Source organism: Mus musculus, chromosome 12 (assembly GCF_000001635.26).
Source record: "Mus musculus strain C57BL/6J chromosome 12, GRCm38.p6 C57BL/6J".
Taxonomy (NCBI): domain Eukaryota; kingdom Metazoa; phylum Chordata; class Mammalia; order Rodentia; family Muridae; genus Mus; species Mus musculus.
Window position 1 is genome coordinate 112,016,296 of NC_000078.6, and position 21,052 is coordinate 112,037,347.

Below are 21,052 nucleotides of genomic sequence, written 5' to 3' on the forward strand. Positions count from 1 at the left end.
TGTAGGGTCTTTCTCCTAGTGAGTCCCACAGAGGAATCACGGTGTCCTATGTCAAGCTGAAGGGATGGGGCCTTTGGGGATGGATGCTTTGCCTACAGAAGGGAGTCTATAACATGCCAGGCCCAGACGTTGCCTTCTCCTGAAGCAGGAATTGGCGTCAGGGGGACAGCATCTTTGGTGTGTTCTGAGAAATGGTTTGACTTTATAGAGAGCCTCCTGAGGGAGGCAGGCAGGATGCCAAAGAATTCCTTTGGGAATTACTGCCTCAAAATCAAAAACATATGTGCATAAGCCAAGTAACTGTTATGTTCCTGCCTCGGTGCACACTGGCTTTCAGGGTGTTCTGTCCTCCTTAGCCCTCATAAGGGGTATGAGGTGAGCATGTGGTAGTCTGAGACTCAGGGAAGCAGCAACAGCAGCGGCACAAGGTTCTCCTCAGGTGGGCTGAGGTCTGACCAGGCATCAGGCTTCAGGCCTCCTGATGGCTGTACTCTCTCTCCTCTGCTGAAGTTTCTTGTCAGAGAGGACCAGGAAATGATGAAGGCGCCATTGTAGCCTGGCTGTCAGGAGCCTGACTGTCAGTGTGAAAGGTGGCCACTTTTGCAACTCCACAGCGCATGAGCCGCTCCCCCATCCTTGGTAGTAGTGAAAGATCCCCAAAGGGAGACCCTCACTCAAGCCTCGGGATGTGGCGTGGACCCAAGAGAGACGCGGAGACCGAAATGGCGTACACACAAAGCTATTTAATAAAGCGGGGGGGGGGGGGGAGCCAGCACGCTGGGGCCAAGACTCATACACCTCTGCATAGGGTAGAGGAGTCTCGACCAAGACTCAAATTTTTCACAAGCTTTTAAAGGCAAAAACCACAAACTGGGAGGGGGAATGGGGAGGGAATAGGGGAAGTTTAACAACCACAAGTTTACTCAACCAAAGAGTCATATCCTGTGTTTGGCAATACATCTGGCCTGTTGAAACATTCTGTGGTTGTTCTAGAAAATGTTTTTCTCAAGTATGTTTTTCAGATGGGAGGGGGTGGGCTCCGAGGTAAAAAGTTCATGTTCTCACAAGAGGCCAGTAATTTTCTATTCTTCATTCCCCACTTCTTCTTGTAAGTAATTCTAATCTTAGAATTTCAGAAGTCTATATCTCTATGTGGAGAATACTGCATTTACTCTATCTTTAACATGGGAACAAAAACAGAATAAGGCGGATTAGTAAACAGAACTAGGCAGGGACCCTTTCTAGTGAGGCTTGAGGGTCTCAGCATGACGCAGGTGTACGCAGATCAGATCTCTGGCTGGAACTGGTAAGATGTCCTTGGGGTACCCAGCTCGTTCACTGTAGCCACTTGTGACCAGACTTCTTTCTGCACCACCTGTAAGCCTTATAACTTAGTATACAGATCATTATTATAACAACATAGGTTTAAACACATTATTTAAGACAGTGATGGGCATAGGAGCCCCATAAAGGATCTTAAAAAGAGTAAAACCGAATCAAGAGGGAATATTCTCAGTTCTAAATAGGGCAAGGGGAAGGAGTACCAAGTAAGTCTGTGCCAGTCTCTAGGATTAATTTTGTCAAGGTCTGTTTAGAGTTTTATTTATTATTTTTATCTGTCCTGAGTTTTGAGGTCTGTACACATAATACAATTTTTATTTGACCTCTAAATACTTGGCCACACCCTGACTTACCTGGGCAACAAAGGCAGGACCATTATCTGACACTATTGCTTTTGGCACTCCGAACCTTGGAAAATTTTTAATAATCTTTTTGATGACTATCTGAGCAGTCTCAGTTTTACAAGGAAAAGCTTTTATCCATCTTGAGAACGTTTACAAAAACCAGAAGGTATTCATACACATATTTTTTTTTTTTTTAGTGAAGTCTATTTTTCAGTAGATGTCAGGTCTGTCTTTTTATGAGAGGACTAGTTTTTTTTTTTCAGTTTCTACTATTTTATACAGGGTTTTTTTTACCAGTCTTAATTTGTCTATAACTTGATAGTCTTCAGACTGTCGGGATCATTGCTCTTTAGGATGCCTGGGCGGTTAGATTTGCCACCTGATTTTTTTTAGCCACAGCATCTTAGGTCTTTCTCTGCAGATGTCAACAGCTCTCTTTGTCTGTATATATAGAGCTTGTATTAAAGCCACAAGTTTAGCTTTCTGGGCTGAAGTCCCTTTAGGGAGGCTGCTGGCCTAGATCACTTGCTTTCTGTCCACCACTGCACTGCTGTCCCCGCCTTCCGCTTACCCTCAACCTTGAGGCTACTGCCATCCGTGTACCAGCTCAAACTCTTAGGCCAAGGCTGATCTGATCCTTCAGATCATTTCGAGTATGAGTTCCTTCTGCCAGAATGTCAGCACAATGATGAGTAGGTGAAGTCTCAGGCAGTAGTGAGATTGAGGACAGCAGGGGGAGCGAAGGTCACTTGTTCAGTCAACAAGAAGCTCTGATAATGTGTCCATCGGTCAGGGGGACGGTTGGATAATGTTTTCAAGAGCGTTAGTCAGCCATCGGTCATGGGGGCTGAACCACACTTTCTAGGACATGTGCCAAGTTTTGTCTCAGAGTTAATTTATCTGCGTCCTTGACCAGAAGCCACTATGTGCAGACAAGCAGGCCATCCTACAGCCACCAGGTCTAATTTTTTACAAGTATGCCACAGGTCTTTTTTAGGGTCCCAATCTCTGAGTAAGAACTTTTTTGACAATACCTTTGTTCTCAGTCACATCTAGGAGTCCCATAGCTGGGGATAACATCAGGGCAGTCTTAATGGCATCCAAGGCCATCCAAGGTTGTTCTTTATTTCTCTATACGAAGGGCTGTTTATCTCTTTAATTAAGCAAACCTGGAATCTACAACCTGCAAAAGCCTGCAGTGCCCAGGAACTTTTTTAGCTTGTTTTACACTGGTCGGTGGAGGAGTATGAAACACAGTCTCTTTTTCTAGCTGCTTTAACAGGTAGGCCACCGGACTCTTTTAAGGACTCAGCTTCTGTATTAGCATCCCTTTTGTTATCTCTTAAACACATTGATCTTTAGCCAAAAGCTTTTGTTTGTTGCCAGGTACTATCTAAGTTTTTTAATTTTTCTGACTTTTGTGACCAGCATTTTATTTTTTTTTATCTTTCTGTCTCACAGCACAGCTCTGATTCTGACTCTGGTTTCTGTCTTTGTCAGCCTCATGTTTCTTTAACTCTTTTTCTTGTCTGACTCTTATTTACTGGTTCTTTTTCTAAATATTTTTCATTTAGAGTATCTCTCTCATTTCAGACCTCTCTAATCTCCTTCATCTCTATTTGCCACTGTCATCTATCTCTCCTGAGTCTGCTGAAGATTTGCTTTTAGCTCACTTCTTTGCAGACCTCTATCCTTCCTTTGTTTCTCCTCCTCTGCACTTTTTTATCTACTTACACTAACTTTCTTACCAACTTACCCTGTCCTTCTCTTTGCTTTTGTAACTTCCTGTTACCTTGGTCAGATTGTTGGGACTTTCTAGTCCCACAGAGATGAGACCCCCATCAGAGCCTGGCAGTTAGACTCACAGGTGCTCCTTACTTTGGACAGAAGCCCCAAGTGGGCAGATGCCTTTCTAACTGGAACTTGGAACAGACTCACTGCCAGCAACTCAGGGTGGTGCCACCTTCTGAGAAGAGGGAACTTTAGAGCAGAGACGGGAGTGCAGCTCTCACAGCTGGCTGTAACCGGCACTTATCTTAAAGTGAAAGCAGTTTTTCTGTTAACAAGAGACGGGATGCAAGGGACAGGGGAATGAGAAGCAATCAGGGAAACCTGCGGAGCTCTTGGCTGGCTACTCTCACAGCCTCTTCCTCTTTTTTTCTTTAGTAGCCACGACATCCAGGGCCACTGACGTTTTAAGGACCACTCCGGATTTTCCAAGCTTATTTCCCCCTAGGCTCCAGGTCCATGGGCGGGACCACTGTGACCTGTTGGCTGCTCCCTGGAGTTGGAGTGGGAGGCAGGGCAGCTGAGAATCTGAAAGGAAGTGGTCAGCATAGGGATCTGACAGGATTTTTAGGCTTATTTCAGAAGGCATAACTCAAAAACAGTCGTCAGTCATTAGTCCAAGTCTGAACACAAAGAGACACACAAGACACACACAGAAACCGAAAATGAGAGACAGGTTCAACGATAAGGACAATAGACGCAAACACAAATGCTAAGCCAAAAAGAAACCCAAACCGGCACCGAGTTGGGGTAGATAGACAAAAACCGAAAGAATCAGATGGCCGCGGAGCTGTCCGTGAGCCCAGATGGTCTAGGAGATTGATCTCCTCGTGACCTTGGGGGTCCACCAGGCGTCCCTGATCCTCCCCCGGTCCTCCTAGGACGTCTCTTAGGGAGAGCGGACGGTAGACACCTGGATACGTCTATCCTTATCTACGCCCTTCTCTCCATCTCGGAGAGCGGCCTCCTCGAGCGTCCGCTAAAAACCGAAAGTGCGATCGCTTCAACCCGATTGTGACAGAATGATAGTATAAACAAACAAAATTACCAAGCGATAGAACTTACCCGATAGGATGGTCTCGGTCTCTTGGGTGGTCGCATCAATCCCGGACGAGCCCCCAAATGAAAGATCCCCAAAGGGAGACCCTCACTCAAGCCTCGGGATGTGGCGTGGACCCAAGAGAGACGCGGAGACCGAAATGGCGTACACACAAAGCTATTTAATAAAGCGGGGGGGGGGGGAGCCAGCGCGCTGGGGCCAAGACTCATACACCTCTGCATAGGGTAGAGGAGTCTCGACCAAGACTCAAATTTTTCACAAGCTTTTAAAGGCAAAAACCACAAACTGGGAGGGGGAATGGGGAGGGAATAGGGGAAGTTTAACAACCACAAGTTTACTCAACCAAAGAGTCATATCCTGTGTTTGGCAATACATCTGGCCTGTTGAAACATTCTGTGGTTGTTCTAGAAAATGTTTTTCTCAAGTATGTTTTTTAGATGGGAGGGGGTGGGCTCCGAGGTAAAAAGTTCATGTTCTCACAAGAGGCCAGTAATTTTCTATTCTTCAGTAGATGCAACCGGGTTTCTCTTTATCCATCGCTGGATGCCTCATACCATCTTGTTTGATTTTTTGACTTGCAGTTCCATAACAATGCCTAAGGTTAAGTAGCATTCCTTGTGTTTACGGGTATTGTCTGCTCCTCAGTGAGTGCTTGTCTTGGTCTCTTGCTTTTTAAAATTTATTTATTTGCTTAATTTTTTGAGACCTTTGGAAGGTGAAGGAAATACAGAATGGGTAGTAGAGGAAGGTAGTTATAAATACCAATTAAGGCCACGTAACCAGTTGCAGAAACGAGGATTATAAAATAATATGAATGCCCATTGTAAATTTACAAATGCGTTTGCGATTGTACGAGGGATAGTTATATCATGTTAGGCGTATTCACAACCTTGTTATTGTTTCATGTGAACATGAGATATTATTTGTGTCAGGTTGACAAGGGGTGGATTGTAGTGGCTATTCCTGGTTGTCAACTTGACTATAGTTGGAATGAACTACAATCCGGAATTGGAAGGCTCACCAGTGACCCTTATCTGGAGGCTTGGAGATCCTTATCTGTATCTTGGTTTGAAGATCTTGAGCCATAGTGGCTATGGATTCCAGAAGATTGAATCTCCGAGTTTAAGGAACACACCTTTAATCTGGGCTACGCCTTTCATCTGGGATTAAAGGTGTGGTGGAACACACCTTTAATCTGGGCTACACCTTCTGCTGGAGACAATATAAGGACTTTATGATGGAATGATGAGGTAAATTGTCTTGAATCTTGTAGTATATTGGAAGGACTTAGTTTACTTGAGAGATTACCTTGAGAGCTGTATAGACAGTCCTCTTGTTCTCAGGGTGAGAGGAGAGAGTGAAGGAACTCACAGGAGCCCGAGTGAGGCAGGAGAGGCCCGGTTCCCCTCAGTCTTGTCTCACCCACTTGTGGGAAACAAAGCCCCCTGACTCGTGTTTCCAGTTGAGACAGGCTCTCCCTGTGTAGCCCAGCTGCAGCTGGACGGCATAATGTAACCCCGGCCCAGCTCCCACCCTAACCGAGACCCCTTGCCTTGGTGTCCTACATGCTGGGATTGTGGGTGTGTACCTTGTTGTTGTTGTCTTGGGGGTTTTGACTTTTTGTGAGGCTTTTTTTTTTTTTTGAGTCAGAATCTCTTTTATGTAGCTCTGGCTGTCCTGGAGCACACTGTGTAAGTCAGCCTGGCCTTGAACTCACATTGGCCTTTCTGGCTTCTGACTCCTGGCTTGTTGTTTGTTTGTTTGTTTGTTTGTTTGTTTAAGGTTTGTATCTGTTAAGGACACTCCTCACTTTTTTTTTTTTTGAAGATTTGCTTTCACTCCACAAATAGTAATTGTCATGCACAAAAGGAGGCATTGGTGTCATCGCTGCTCTGCTCGGGTGGAGCCTGGCTCTGAGCTCTTGCATGGACAGTTCTTAGTTAATACCAGGTGGCCATGGTGAAGGACGTCTTGTAGAAATCTCAGGAGAGGCAGACACAGCAGCAAGGACATCCTGGGTGGGGGTGGGGGGTACTCCACAGTACTCTAAATGTCGTTTGTGTAAGCCGTGCTTCTGTCATCACCTACATGGCTTTTCTGTGGTGAGCTCTTATTTTACTGGTTTGAACTAAATCTTGCAGGAAAGTGTATCCTTCAAAGTAATATGGTTTCTATTGCATTTTGGCACACTAGATTGTTTTAGAGTAGAAAGCAGCACTCAATCTTAATTTAACTAACTGTTTAGGATAATTACACTAGGGATAATATTAGAATAAAGATAGTTTGTTTTTACTGGCCTAGCGTGGTAGAAGATAACGGTTTTCCATGTCAGTGTTGAGTGGTTGTTTTCCATGTCTTTCTACACTGATGTGAAAGTGGTCAAGGCTTTTGTAGTTGAGCCTCTCTTTTGCAGGCCGTGCTGGACGAGTGTCTAAAGGATACTGCTACAGACTGATCCCCAGGGACTTCTGGGACAGTGCTATCCCTGACCACGTTGTTCCTGAGATGCTGGTAATGAAGTCTGTTCACTGTCTGTGTCAGCTGTTTGTGTGTAGTTTTGTTTCTCACTCTGTTCTGACCCTGATACTGCTCATGCACTCTCTCTCCCTCCCCCGCTGTCTGTCTGTCTGACTCTGTCTTTCTCTCTCTCTCTGTGTCTCTCCCTGTGTGCCTCTGTGTCTGTCTCTTTCTGTCTCTCTCTCTCTGCTATTCTTAACTGTGAGTCATTCCTCAGGAAGTCAGCAAGTAGGCTGGGTTGGAAGCCAACCCCAGGGATTTGCCTGACTGACTGTGTGTATGAGGGGAGCAGGGATTTGCCTGACTGACTGTGTGCATGAGGGGAGCAGGGATTTGCCTGACTGACTGTGTGCATGAGGGGAGCAGGGATTTGCCTGACTGTGTGCATGAGGGGAGCAGGGATTTGCCTGACTGACTGTGTGCATGAGGGGAGCAGACCCCACACAGAGGTGGAAATTGGAGACCTTGTGGGATATGCTCTCCTTCTGCCCTTTCACGATGCAGACTGTCACCAAGCTCCGGTTGGACGGCAGGGCAATTCACCCGACTGTCACCAAGCTCTGGTCAGATGACAGGGCCGCTCACCTGTTAAACCTTCTCACTGTCCTAGCCCTGCTTGTAATTATTTCTTAAAAATTGTAAAAATATTTTTATCTGTTGTGTTTGGGTGTTTTCTTTTGTCTCCAGTAATGAAGTGCCTGCAGAGGTCAGAAGAGGGTGTCGGGTCCTTCCAGCCCTCCTGTCTTGATCCTCAGTCTGAGGATGTCGCCCCGTGTCTGTGGCCCTTTAATACTGTTTTCTCTACCTGTCAGTCTCTTCCACTCCTTTATGATGAGTAACTGTGGGTTTGCCTTGGTCTCTCCTAACTCCCGCCCTCTTCGCCTCCCTGATGCCTTTTTGCTTCCCGTTTTCCTGCTTTGATTTTGTCTTCTTCCCCTTTTTGGAGAAAGGGTCTCGCTATGGCCTATGCTGGTTTCGAACTCACAGTCCTTTTGCCCCTAACTCCCCCAGGTACTGGGATCGCAGCACACACCCTATGCCATGCCCGTTTCCCTCTCCTCCCCAACTGTCTGTTTTGTTCTCAGTCAGGGCCTGGCAGCACCACTGTCCTTGAACCTGTGTTCCTGCCTCTGTCTCCCCCGTGCTGGGATTGTGGGTGTGCTGCCACGCCCAGCGTCCTTCTGTCTTGCCTTCTTCCCTATCCCTCTCTGCTGTTCTCCATCTCTATTCCTTCTCTTTCCCATCCCCTTTGCACAAGTCCTGTGAACAGCTAAGTGGTTTAGCATCGTTTCTGTACTGGAATTCTGCTCTTTCAGCGCTGTCCGCTGGGAAGCACAATATTGAAGGTGAAGTTGCTTGACATGGGTGAACCGAGAGCTCTGCTGGCCACCGCCCTGTCTCCGCCCAGCCTGAGTGACATTGAGCGCACCATTCTTCTGTTAAAGGAGGTGGGACACGGCAATTACTTAGTAGTGGGGAAAGCTAAGGCTTTAGCTTTGTGGGGGAGCCTAACTTTCCTAGTCTATAAAGTGGTTTAGCTGTTGCAAAGCTCAGCATGGGACTCCAGTCCCAGCCAGCCCTTCAGCTTGGCCTGGGCCCCTCCCCTGCGTCTCCATCCCTATGGCCCCATCCTGAGAAGCATCCAGCGCTTGCTTCAGTCACTTCAGGCTGCTTGACTCTTTCTCTAGCTTTGTCCTCCACTCGTTCTCATCCTCCTGCCCACCATTGCCGGAGACTCTTCCCACCCACTCATGACTCAGCCTCTGCTCTTGTGACTTGCCCTCACTGGCCCTGACAGCAGCTGTGTCCTCACGTTTTCCCCGCAGACATGCTTGGTCAGTGTAGGTGTGCTCCGTGAGTGGCTGCTGCTGGAACCTGTTGGTTCCATGTGTGCCGTGTTTGTTAAGCTTGGGACTGGCTGGGCCTGTGGAAGTGTCCTTGCATGTCATCTCCCTGTGACGTGACATGTGCTTCCTAAAACCAAGGAAGGAGTGAGTGTCAGGACCCGGCTGGAGCCACCATGCTCTGCAGGTGACCTTAGCTGTCTCAGAACCTTACTCACCAGCAGCTGGTGTACCGCCTGTCTCACACCATCTGCCTTAAGGATAGTGGAGTGTGGCTATGGCAGCTGGCCCTCACTAACGACACTAACTTGCTTCCTAGGTTGGTGCACTGGCGGTCAGTGGGCAGAGGGAGGACGAGAACCCCCACGATGGCGAGTTGACCTTCCTGGGACGAGTGCTGGCACAGCTCCCTGTCAGCCAGCAGCTGGGTAAACTCGTTGTGCTGGGACATGTGTTTGGGTGCCTGGATGAGTGTCTCATCATAGGTGAGTGGGACCGCTGTGGGGACAGCTGCTGTGGGGACAGCTGTGGGCACCGTGTGCTGGCATGAGCTGGCGGGCTTCATACTCTGTTTTTTGTCTTTAGCGGCAGCTCTTTCTCTGAAGAATTTTTTCACGATGCCTTTTCGGCAGCATCTGGATGGATATAGGTATTTAACATTGTCCCTGTGGGGGTCACCTTCCTAGTGGCACGAGGTGACACTTTATCAATGTGTTTGCAGGAACAAAGTGCACTTCTCAGGTAGCAGCAGGAGTGACTGCCTGGCACTTGTGGAGGCGTTCAGGGTAAGTGTCTACCCTCTGGAGAGGTGGAGGCAGAGGTGCCACCCAAAGCACCAGTGTGTTCTCTCACCCCGGCTATGAGTGGATAGAGGTGTCTTCTCATGGTGTGGGCAGGGCTTCTGGTGGCTCTCACAGGAGGGAGCGGTGGGTGTCGGCGGTATTTCCTGAGGCTGATTCAGACACTAAATGCGTAAGTTTTCTGTATTTAGCCATGTGTTGACACTGGAATTAAATTCAATTAGCTAGTGAGTTATTTTGAAGCTGGGATCTTGTTGTTTCAGGCCTGGCAGGCTTGCAGACAGCGAGGAGAGCTGCGGCGTCCCAAGGTCAGTCATAGGTCCTCCTCGGTGCTTCAACTGATGGCTGGTAACGTTCACAGTGCCTACAATTCTGTCTCAGCCTGGTCACAGCCTGTGCACTGGGATGACATTAAGACCCGTGGTCACTGCAGGAAGTTGCTCATGCTGTCCTCTAGGAGGGGCAGCAGGTGTCTAAGTGGCCTGGCTCTGATGCTTGTGGGAAGCGAGCTGTCAGCAGCATGGTGTTCTCTGCCTCACACTGCTGTCAGGCCTGCTGGCTTTAAGGTAAACAAGTTGGCTCAGAATTAATGACACTGTAGCCCTTGCTCCTCTCTCTGAGTTTGGATAACGGGCTTAGCAGGAACCTAATCCAGTAGCCTGCATTGCTTCTCTCTCAGATAAGGCCCTGTCTTCTAAACTAGTCAGGTTTGGAAGACCTTTGGTAGGCATGTCTTTGCCAACAACTGTGTGAGCTGCCATTTTAAAAAACGCGCCACCGTATTTATTATCTTTCCAGGGGCTACGATGTGACAAGTCTTTGTCCAGTCTGGTCATTCTGCCTTAGATTTTTGGGGACAGATAAACTCATATGAAGAGTTGTCCCTGTGTAAGGCTTGTGGTTTGGATCTTGTGTTTCCACGTCAGTGTGATGTTGGAAGCTCTCATGGAGGACGACCTGTATGTGGTCACTCAAGCGCACTGTTCACTACTGCACAAGCTGAGTGCTCCCTGTTGAGGTTCTAGACGAGACATAAATTATGGTAGCAGATTAGCCTCTGACTTTCTGGCCTCATGTTGGATGTTGTACTTTTATATGTTTAAAGGATGAGCTTGACTGGGGACGGCTAAATTACATTCAAATAAAGAGAATCAGAGAGGTAAGCTATAAATTCTTCAACTTGGCTGACAAAAACAAACTGACTTAAGAATGGTTATTAAGCAGGCCAGTGGGTGGTGGCACACGCCTTTAATCCCAGCAGTTGGGAGGCAGAGGCAGATGGATCTCAAGGCCAGCCTGGTCTACAGGGTGAGTTCCAGAACAGCCAGGGCTACACAGAGAAACCCTGTCTCCAGACAACAACAGCAGCAACAAAGGTCATTAAGTAGCAGCAGGTACACAGGGTGCAGGGGCAAATCTCTGCCTGTTTCCAACGCGAGGGGGGACTGCTTAATTCCATAAATCTCTTCCCAAATGTCATTCTATGATGAACAAGTGGAATCTTGGCAGCTCTCTTTGTAGTATTTTTTCAAGATAAGCGTGTGGTCCTTTCATTATTACCCAGCACATTGTGGGCTTTGTGCTTCTGAGTCACTCCTCGGTGAGGCTTGGCAGTTCCTGAGCTCAGATGTCTAGTGTTTTCTCCAGGGGTTTTACAGAAGATTCACAGTGAGGCTGGCCTGAGGCTTGTGTGTGTTTGTGGCAGTGTGTGCACATGTGCAGCTTGTGTTAGTCTGGGTTCTCTACAACTATAGTCCAATTTAACTTAGTGCCAAAATCTAACTAGAGCTGTGTGGTAGCTATTCTTGGTTGTCAACTTGACTATATCTGGAATTAACTAAAACCCAAATGGCTGGGGACAAATGTGAAGAATTTTTTTCCTAAATAAATCATTTGAAGTGGGAACACCCACTTCTAATCTGCATCTTTGAGGTAAGAAGATAAACCTTTAATCTATATTTTTTTGAGATGGGAAGATCTACCTCTAATCTAGGCCACACCATCTGCTGGCAGCAGCTCTCACTGTCTGCACGTGGTCCAGCTGTGAGTCTCTGTGTTAATCCCCATCTACTGCAAGACATGAAAGAAGAAGGAAGAGTTTCTCTTTACCTGCTTGCTGTTGCTCTTGCTAACAAGTTCAGTCCTTCACTGGTATTAGAGACTACTTCTACTTCTGTGGCATTCTGGCACGTACTGAAGACCTGCTGAGACATCCAGCTTTGTAGATTAAATAACTACTGGATTGTTCTTTGTAGGCAGCCATTGCTGGATTAGCAGCACCACATTCTAATACATCTGAGACAGACAGACAGACAAATAGGTGATAGATTGACAGATATTAATTCTGTTTGTTCTGATCCTGTAGAGACATGGAGTCCGTGTTTGTTTGTTTGTTTGTTTGTTTTGAGACAGGGTCTTTCTGTATAATCCTGGCCAGCCAGGAACTTACTTTGTAGACCAGGCTGGCCTTGAACTCACAACCTGCCTCTGCCTCTTTTTTTTTTTTTAATTTATTTATTATTATAGATAAGTACACTGTTGCTGTCTTCAGACACAACAGAAGAGGGAGTCAGATCTCATTACGGATGGTTGTGAGCCACCATGTGGTTGCTGGGATTTGAACTCGGACCTTCGTAAGAACAGTCAGTGCTCTTACCAACTGAGCCATCTCGCCAGCCCTGCCTCTGCCAAGGCTAGGATTAAAAGTGTGTACTTCCATGCCCAGCTTTAGAGTCTTGTTTTGTGTTATAACAAACACATTCCTATGTTTGTGACCTGTCATGGAGTGTGATTGACACGCCCAGTGTCAGTGTCAATCCTTTGGAGAAAACAGATTTCCCCTCTCCTAACAGGTCTCAGTTGCAAATAGTTCCTTGGTTAGGGGTGGGACTCTGTCCACTTTTCCTTCACTGTGCTGGAATTTTGAGCAGGTCCTATGTGTGCTGTTCCACTGACTTATGTGCCTCAGCTCTGTGTGTCTGGGAGACGCTGTTTCCTTAGAGTCATCCACCACACTTGGCTCTTACAGTCTCAACCTCGTCTTCCACACAGGCTTCACAGAAGGAGTGGCCTGATAAAGACAGCCCACTTGCGACTGTGTGCTCCCAGGCCTCTCACTGTCTGCACATGGTCCAGCTGTGGGTCTCTGTGTTAATCCCCATCTACTGCAAGAGGAAGCTTCTCTGCTGGGGGCTCAGCACGGCACTATGTATTGGTATAGCAATATGTCCTTAGGAGTTGTTTTATTGCTGCCTTCACTTAGCAGAACAATAGTGGTAGGTTTTCCCTGGGCCTGTCTGGCCTCAGGTGGGGCCCCATCTCCCAGAAGAGCCGCAAAGCCCATCATAAAGGAGATGGTTCCTCCCACACCCTTTGTACCACTGAGTGAGAGAGCAAGGATCACTTGTCTCCCCGGTGGCCCGGATGGTACCGTTCAGTATTATGGTACTAGTCAGTAAGGTGAAGCTTTTAGCGGATCACCATCTGTCTCTCCATGAAGACACTCTGTAAGCATCTTGTCAGTAACAGGGCTTCACTATCAGGGTAGGAAGAGTAACCAATAGCCTTAGCAGTAGGCTGTGGTAGTTTGGGGGAGGTCTGTAGGACCACTTTGCCCACCGATTCAACAAAATGTAATCCATTTCTGGTATTGGGGATTTTACTTGTTAGCATATGCTATTTGGTCAGGGTGTTGTCTCTCTTGTTATATGGCAACTCAATTTAGATTTCTCTTATATAGGAGAAGCTTCTAGAATGGAGATTTCCACACAGTAACTTTTCAAAGGGCCTTTGTGTTAGTTATGCCTCCTTTACTCTGCTGTCCCCTCTCTCCTTTGGCCTCCTCCTATTCTAGTTCCCCTGACTCACTCACAGCCCTGTGCTCCATTTCCCCTTCCCAGGAAGCCCCGTCCTCCCTCCTGTCCTTACAGGCTGCCTAACCTCTGGGTATGCTAAATGAAACTCACATATCTAAAGCTTAAAAGCTAATGGAAGCGTTCAGTATTTGTCTTTCTGGGTATAGGTTACCTCATTTTGGACGATAGTATCTAGCTCCATCTATTTACCTAAAAATCTCATTTTTCTTAGCAGCTCAGTAATATTCCATTGAATAATATTCTACCTTGTAAATATACCACGTTTTCATTATCCATCAGTTGGGTTTTCTGGAACTGGAGCTACAGATGGTTATAGGTTTCCATGTGTGTGTGAGCCTGCACACGCGCACACTAGAGATTTAGCTTAGAGCTGTGAACATATAAGCACACACTTGTATGTTCATATGTCTTATTGAGTTATACCCCTTACACTTTATCATAGTATTTCCCTCTCTGTTATTTTATATTTTTGCTTTTAAATTTTTATTAGGATACTTTTGTGATGACTTAAATTTATTTATTTTCATATATATGTATTCCTGTATGTGTGTGTTGCTCTTTAGTGGTTTGCCAGCGTGTGTGTATTGTGAGGGTGCCAGATCCCCTAGAAGTGGACTTACAGACAATGTTCTTAACCACAGAGCCATCTCTCCAGCCCCATCACATATATATTTTTAAAACCAGACACTTTGTATGAGAAGGCGTTGAGAGAAGCCTTCATGTAACTCTGTGTACTCGAGGCTGGCCTGGAGCTCCTCCTCCTCCTCTTCCTCTTCCTCCTCCTCCTCCGCCTCCTGCCTTCGCCTCCCAGATGCTCAGGTCATAGGAATGTGCTGCTATGCATGGATCAAAAGAGTTTATTTTAACCTGGCATTTATTCTTTTCATTGAGGGGAGCTCTGTAACATACCTTGTTTCTCGAGACAAGGTTTTACAGTGTGAGTCAGGGATGGGCTCATCTGAGATCCCCTGCCTCATCTTCCTAAATTGGGATTTGTCACTGTGTTTACACATGCCACATCTCTAAACACGAAACCAGAACTTGCTCACAGTGGAAGGTGAAGAAGACAGAAGGAAGTGTGAAAGACACGAGGTTGAGATTGTAGTTTGGATCACACACATAAGCGGAGGCTCCGGGCGTAGACCTGCCGTCTGCTGCTCTGTTTCCCTTGTCTCTCTCATTCCTTGTTAGTGTTGAGAAAGGTGACTCCTGGTGGCTGTGTTGGTTAACCCAGCAGGTGCCCATCCAACCTTCCCTGTTGTGTGCGTTTGGTTTTAGTCCTTGTAGTGATGTCTGTGCTTCAGATTTCCATGTGCCCTTTAGGTGGCTGAATTATATGAAGAATTGAAGAATAGAATCTCACAGTTCAACATGTTTGTGGGTCCTCACCATCCCGTCTTGGATCAAGAATATCCTTATAAGCAGCGCTTCATCCTGCAGGTGTGCTGGGGCTTCCTTTCAGTGACTGATTTGTTCATCTTCCTTCTGTCCTTGCTTGCTTTCTGAGACAGTCTTACTATGTAACCTTGGATGGCCAGGAACTCAACACGTAGACCAGGCTAGCCTTGAATTCACAGAGCTCTTCCTGCCTCTACCTTCTGAGTGCTAGTGCGCCACCACACCAACTGCCGTCAAGTTCTGATTCAGGCTGTGGTTGATGCGCTTGTTCTGTCTGCTATTGGTCTGCACACAAATCTGGACACAGTGGTTCTGCGTGTTTGAAATCAGAATCCCCCCTTTGTTCACCGCCTCCTGGTGGTGTGAGGAGCTCCCCTGCTTTTCCTCACTGAGCTTGTGTTGTCACCATGGCCAGGGTTAGGGCCTTTGCTTTAAAGTCCAGAGACTCCATGTGCCCTACTGTCACTGCGTGTGCAGAGCAGGCCCCTTTAACTCTGGGTCATGAAGCAGGTGACTAGCTATGGGGTGAAACCTTCCAAGAACTCCACAGAGGTGCGTCCTGCACATGAGCGGTGCTTCTGTTGCAGACCTGCAGAGTAGGGTCGCCACTGCAGTGTCGTAGTTACTTCAGAAACACCAGGACCAAGGCAGCTTACAGAAGGAAGAGTCTGTGGAGAGCTTACAGTTCAGAGGTTGAGTCCATGGCCATCAGGGCTGGGAGCATGGAAGCAGGAAGGCCTGTAGGCCTGGTGCTTGAGCAGTAGCTGGGAGCTTACATCTGATTCACCAGCAAGAGCCAAGAGGCAGAGAGTGAATGACATGGTGGGCCTTTTAAAGCCTAAAGCCTACCCATAGTGAAACACTCCTCAATGAGTCCACACCTCCAAATTCTTCCCAAACAGTTCTACCAACTGGGACCAAATAGTCAAACATATGAGCCTGTGGAGACCACCCTCATTCAGATTACCACACGCATACAGAACAGGGTTTAAGGTGGACACCTGTAAACCAGACATGGTGGGAATAGAGTTCTTTTGCGGGTGGGAAATTGACATGTGGCCAGGGGGAGTCTTCTGTGGGTGTGCTTTATAAGGCAGATTCTTAAGAAAGGGTTTGGCAGAGTGCCTTTTAGATGTGAGCGTTAGGTGCCAGCTTGCTGTCCACCTGGAGAGTCCCCACTGGAGTGATGTCTGTACACGTGGCCTGTCGGGGCTGAGGTTGGGTGAAGGTGAGAACAGCTTAGTGCACTGTTGTGTCCACATTGGCTCTGTTCGCAGAAGCATTGTAGCTATTCTGAAGAAGAGATCCAGGAAGTATGGTTGTCATGGGAGCCACAGGATGTGAGAGGTGTGGTCGTGCTCTGGGATGACGAGATCGTGCGGTGGGAAGAGACTTCAGCACGTGCGTCTTTTCCAGGTTGTGCTGGCAGGCGCTTTTTATCCAAACTACTTCACTTTTGGGCAGCCAGATGAGGAGATGGCAGTGAGGGAACTGGCTGGCAAAGACCCCAAGACAACAGTCGTGGTAGGTGACAACAGTTGTGGTAGGTGACACATAGGAAGCTGTCCCAAGAGAATAGTGTGAATGTGGTGTCCAGAAGGACTGCCTCTAGTGTGGCTGGCACAGAGGGCTATCAGTGCTCCAACAAGCGCTGTGTGGATTTCCCCATGTGCGCACTGCACTTTAACCTTTCAAAGACTGCTGCTTTCCTACAGCATCTTCATCTTTACAGACCTCATTTTACAGAGTTTTATATTCAGGGTGAGTGCTGCCTTGAACTTCGTCATGTCCAAGGATTTAAGGCCCTGGAGAGTAAGTTGTTAATTGACAGTTTAATGACACACAAAATAAAATGTTACTGGTTGGCAGCCTACTATTTTAAGTAGCAATGATCCCCCTGCCCTGATGCCCAACATAATTACTTAGAGGATATTAAGTTCAGATTTGAAGCCCCTCAAAGTCTGCACTAGAGGACATGACCTAGGGAGAGCATGTAAGCAGTGTGAACTAGGTGGGAATTGGGGAAGAGATCTGAGCAGAAGCCACAGGCACTGACTGCTGGATTCATAGGGGCCATTTATACCCAGCAGTAACATGTGACGACTGGAATTACATACTTGAGCATCGGGCTTTCGTTAGAGGCCTTGGTTGATTTGGGGCAGCATGAAGTAAGCCCTCAGTCACTGCCCGTCTTGGTCTGGGTGTCATTACACTGCTTTGCAGCTGTGGAGAGTCTGAAGACTGACAAGGACAGAGCCACAGACTCTCAACCATTTCCAGTCAGGTCTTTGAAGAGCTCAGCAGGCGAGATGGGTGCAGGGATGCAGTGTGCGCCAGGGTGGGCGGGATGCAGTGTGTGCCAGGCTGGGCGGGAGATGGGGGAAGAGGTTTCCACTTAAGGCTGCCTGCCATGGGCTCCTGATGCTCCAAGGACTGTGGGCTCGGTTACTCTTCTCTCTAGAGGAAGCTCTTTGATTAGCTTCCTTTGCACTCTTCTTGCTGCTGTCTGTCCTTCAGCTGTGTGCAGTGCACAGGCCCCACAGGAGCCTACGCAGATACACTTCTCAGCCCCCGTCAGCCTAGTCACTTGACACATGACTGACCATGTGTCATACAAACTAAACCGTAGTTAGTTTTGCTTTGGAACGTCTGGGAGGAACCAGACATTTTTTACAATGTATATTTCTGTGAGCTTCACTTTAAAGTGGGGGCTTTGCCAGCATCCCAGCAAGCTTGTGATGTAGCTTCCATGTCTTGAGCTTAGACTCCATCCAGGCAGTGCTCTGTATCCTTGCTGCACTACCACAGCTGGGAGCCACTTCACTCTTCAGGGGCGGGTGGGGGCAGGGGCCTGTGGGACCAGAGCTTTGGGGCCCTGATGCTCTGAAGCAGCTGGCGCTGAGACTGCTGGGTAGGGGCCTGGTTCTGCTGCCTTGAGGGGCCACAGCCTCAGAGGTGACCAGTCCATGTCCCCTAACTTCTTTCCTGCCACTCTATCAGAAGGGTGATGTCTCAGGAAGCTGCAGTTAGCATGATTATTTTAAAGTAACAAAATGAAGGCAAAAAACACTGCAATCAACTGTTTAACTGTTTCTAAAAGGGGAAAACTAGCCTTCATTTCATGCATTTTTGTTAAAACGTTTATAATTTCATCATGTGGTTTTCAGGTGCATGGATGGGCCCAGTCTGTGGTGTATCCCTATGGGCTGAGCTTGGCTTGGGAGTAAGGGCAGCGAGCAGCTGCCTCTGCTCCTGGATGTTGAGGCAGTCGGGTCCTCACTGACGGCAATGACCGTGACGTGCCTGTGTTCCCTTCCAGCTGAAACACATCCCTCCCTATGGATTTCTTTACTACAAGCAACTGCAGTCTCTCTTTAGACAGTGTGGTCAAGTCAAGTCCATTGTATTTGATGGTGCAAAGTAAGTAGTGCCTTCCAGTCAGCTGCAGTTACGAAGGAGTCCCCAGCTTCCGTGTTCACAGGACCCTCTCCCAGGGCTGCGTGTGTGTAAATGTCTGCACGGAGGCCGCTGGGCTGGCTCTCTGGTGGAGCTTTGGTGGGTCTCATTGTCAGTGGGAGTTGTTCTTCCCAGCGACAAGGACCTGTGCTGGTGGCCTGTGCTGATGCGCTTGCCTGGTTCTCTGCAGGGCTCTTCTCTTTAGTGCCCACTCCCAGAGTTCCATGGCAAATCTTCACTCTGTTCTCTGTGGCTGTGGGGGATTCTACAAAGGGCAACCTTTATCTATGTACTTCTTTAACACACAGGTTCTTGTCATAGGTGCCTTTGGAAGACACGGAGTACAGAAACTCAGTTAATTTGGCCCTATCTTATTAGCCAGTCAGTAACAAATGGTTAGTTAAACAAATGGTTAGTTAAACAAATGGTTAGTTAAAAGAATCACCGAGTGCTTTTGTCCCTGAAAGGAAATGCTATGTACACAAGATTATAGTCTTTAAATTGATTAGAGAGAAAAGTTTCCCCAGAGCTGAGGATTGAACCCAGGGCCTTGTGTGTGTATTCCTTATAATTTTGGCTTTTGACTCACAATGGAAATGTCACATTAATATTTCAGAAGAAAGCAACTACGTTCTTTATGGTTCTTCCAGGATCAGTTAGAGATATAAAACAAGAATCAAAGAGTAATGACTGTGCTCCTCTGCACACAGTCCCCATTTTGTAGAAGCTATGTGAGTGTGACATGCGGGCACAGATGGCACCTGCTGTGTGAGGCAGAGGCATGAGGGCACAGGTGGCACCTGCTGTCTGTGAGGCAAAGGCATTAGGGCACAGGTGGCACCTGCTGTGTGAGCATGGCATGAGGGCACAGGTGACACCTGCTGTGTGAGGCAGAGGCATGAGGGCACAGGTGGCACCTGCTGTGTGAGACGGAGGCATGAGGGCACAGGTGGCACCTGCTGTGTGAGGCAGAGGCATGAGGGCACAGGTGGCACCTGCTGTGTGAGACGGAGGCATGAGGGCACAGGTGGCACCTGCTGTATGAGTATGCCTGAGGGCACAGGTGGCACCTGCTGTGTGAGCATGGCATGAGGGCACAGGTGACACCTGCTGTGTGAGCATGGCATGAGGGCACAAGTGACACCTGCTGTGTGAGCATGGCATGAGGGCACAGGTGACACCTGCTATGTGAGGCAGAGGCATGAGGGCACAGGTGGCACCTGCTGTGTGAGGCAGAGGCATGCAGACACAGGGGCGCCTGGGCAGTGTGCAGGGGTGGGACACTGTCATCGTTACTTACTAACTTAGGACTTGTCTTCAAGGGTCTTGACAAAGCTACTCTGCTATGTGTTTAATGGATTCTGTGTCACAGTTTCAGCCTTTAATAGTTTAGAAACAGGAAACCTGTTCTGTGCTGGCCTGGCTTCCCTGACTTGTAATTGTACCTTAGGTGCCTCAGCAGATCGTCGGTCTTAAGCCAATCAATATTTCTATTGATTGATTAGAAGGAAGAGTTACTAGCATTTTTAGAAGTATGCAGTGAGAATTTTTTCCTAACCTTCAGAGAAACTAATGTCTTATCACTTGTCATATATTATTATTATTTCATGCTTTAATTCATATTTTATGGAACAGAGCATTTGTGGAGTTTTCACGGAATCCAACAGAAAGATTTAAGACCCTCCCTGCTGTGAACTTGGCAGTCAAGATGTCCCAGTTGAAAGTGTCCCTAGAGCTCAGTGTCCATGCTGCAGAGGAGATCGAGGGGAAGGTGCAAGGCGGCTCGGTGTCAAAGCTCAGGAACACAAGGTACTTCCTGAAGATTCTATGTGCGTCCGTGTTCCAAAATATGCTCCAACAAGACTATTGGGCAAGCCATAGCTGGTGTTGGCCTGGCTCTGTCAGCAGGTGGTGCTGTCCTAGAGTCTAGGCATCCCCTCTCCATGGGTGTCCTGGGGCTGTCCCCCACTCATCCTCAGCGGGCTCGTGCTATGCCGCTGTTGAAGGACTGGGTGAAATAATGTAGATATGCAGTTTAGATGGAGAAATTGGCCCTGTGCTTCTTTCCTTCCTTTTTTTCTGAGGTTTATGAATTTTGTTTTGAGAATTCTTTTTTTGGCAGAGCAAAAGGTAGACTTTAGCAGAGGTGCATTTGGGGCCCTGGTCCGTAGCAGTGCCAGCTGCCGAGCAGACGTCCTCTCCACCCGCACAGCCCGGGTGGCCACTGGGATGCAGATCTTTTCTTGGACAGGAGTAAAACCCTGGCCAGTGCCTGTAACAGATTCCTCTCTTTCAGGGCTGCAGAGGCAGGAGTCTCCTTCGTTTGTTTGTTTGTTTGTTTCAAGACAGGATTTCTCTGTATAGCCCTGGCTGTCCTGGAACTCACTTTGTAGACCAGGCTGGCCTCGAACTCAGAAGTCCGCCTGCCTCTGCCTCCCAAGTGCTGGGATTAAAGGCGTGTGCCACCACGCCTGGCAGGAGTCTGCTTAAATGTTGGCCTGAGTCAGGCCTTCCCTGTGTAGCCATGGCTGGCCTAGAACTCACAGAGATCTATGTCTGGCTGCATTTATTGTTTTTTCTTCAAAGATTAAACTTTATCTTTTCTTCTGTGTGATCTTTGTGATTCCAG

At 47.7% G+C, this 21,052-nt stretch overlaps 1 protein-coding gene across 10 annotated transcripts in view; it reads left to right on the plus strand.

The window, feature by feature from the left end:
• The window catches only part of Tdrd9 (tudor domain containing 9), a 97,367-nt gene that overhangs the window by 44,808 nt on the left and 31,507 nt on the right, over window positions 1–21,052 (plus strand). For 6 of the 10 annotated variants that reach the window (XR_003950089.1, XM_006516317.4, NM_029056.1 and 3 more), the window contains 11 exons: window positions 6,947–7,044; window positions 8,367–8,498; window positions 9,214–9,379; window positions 9,480–9,543; window positions 9,616–9,679; window positions 9,958–10,002; window positions 10,800–10,853; window positions 14,893–15,009; window positions 16,384–16,491; window positions 18,287–18,387; window positions 20,059–20,232. Coding sequence is in view for 8 of the 10 variants with exons in the window: in XM_006516317.4 (XP_006516380.1) it covers window positions 6,947–7,044; window positions 8,367–8,498; window positions 9,214–9,379; window positions 9,480–9,543; window positions 9,616–9,679; window positions 9,958–10,002; window positions 10,800–10,853; window positions 14,893–15,009; window positions 16,384–16,491; window positions 18,287–18,387; window positions 20,059–20,232 (1,123 nt within the window). In the remaining 2 variants the exon portion in view is untranslated. Of the gene's footprint in view, window positions 1–6,946; window positions 7,045–8,366; window positions 8,499–9,213; window positions 9,380–9,479; window positions 9,544–9,615; window positions 9,680–9,957; window positions 10,003–10,799; window positions 10,854–14,892; window positions 15,012–16,383; window positions 16,492–18,286; window positions 18,388–20,058; window positions 20,233–21,052 lie in introns of those variants that run through there. The other 4 variants (XM_017315218.2, XM_006516316.3, XM_006516320.3 and 1 more) reach the window with 4 other exon arrangements.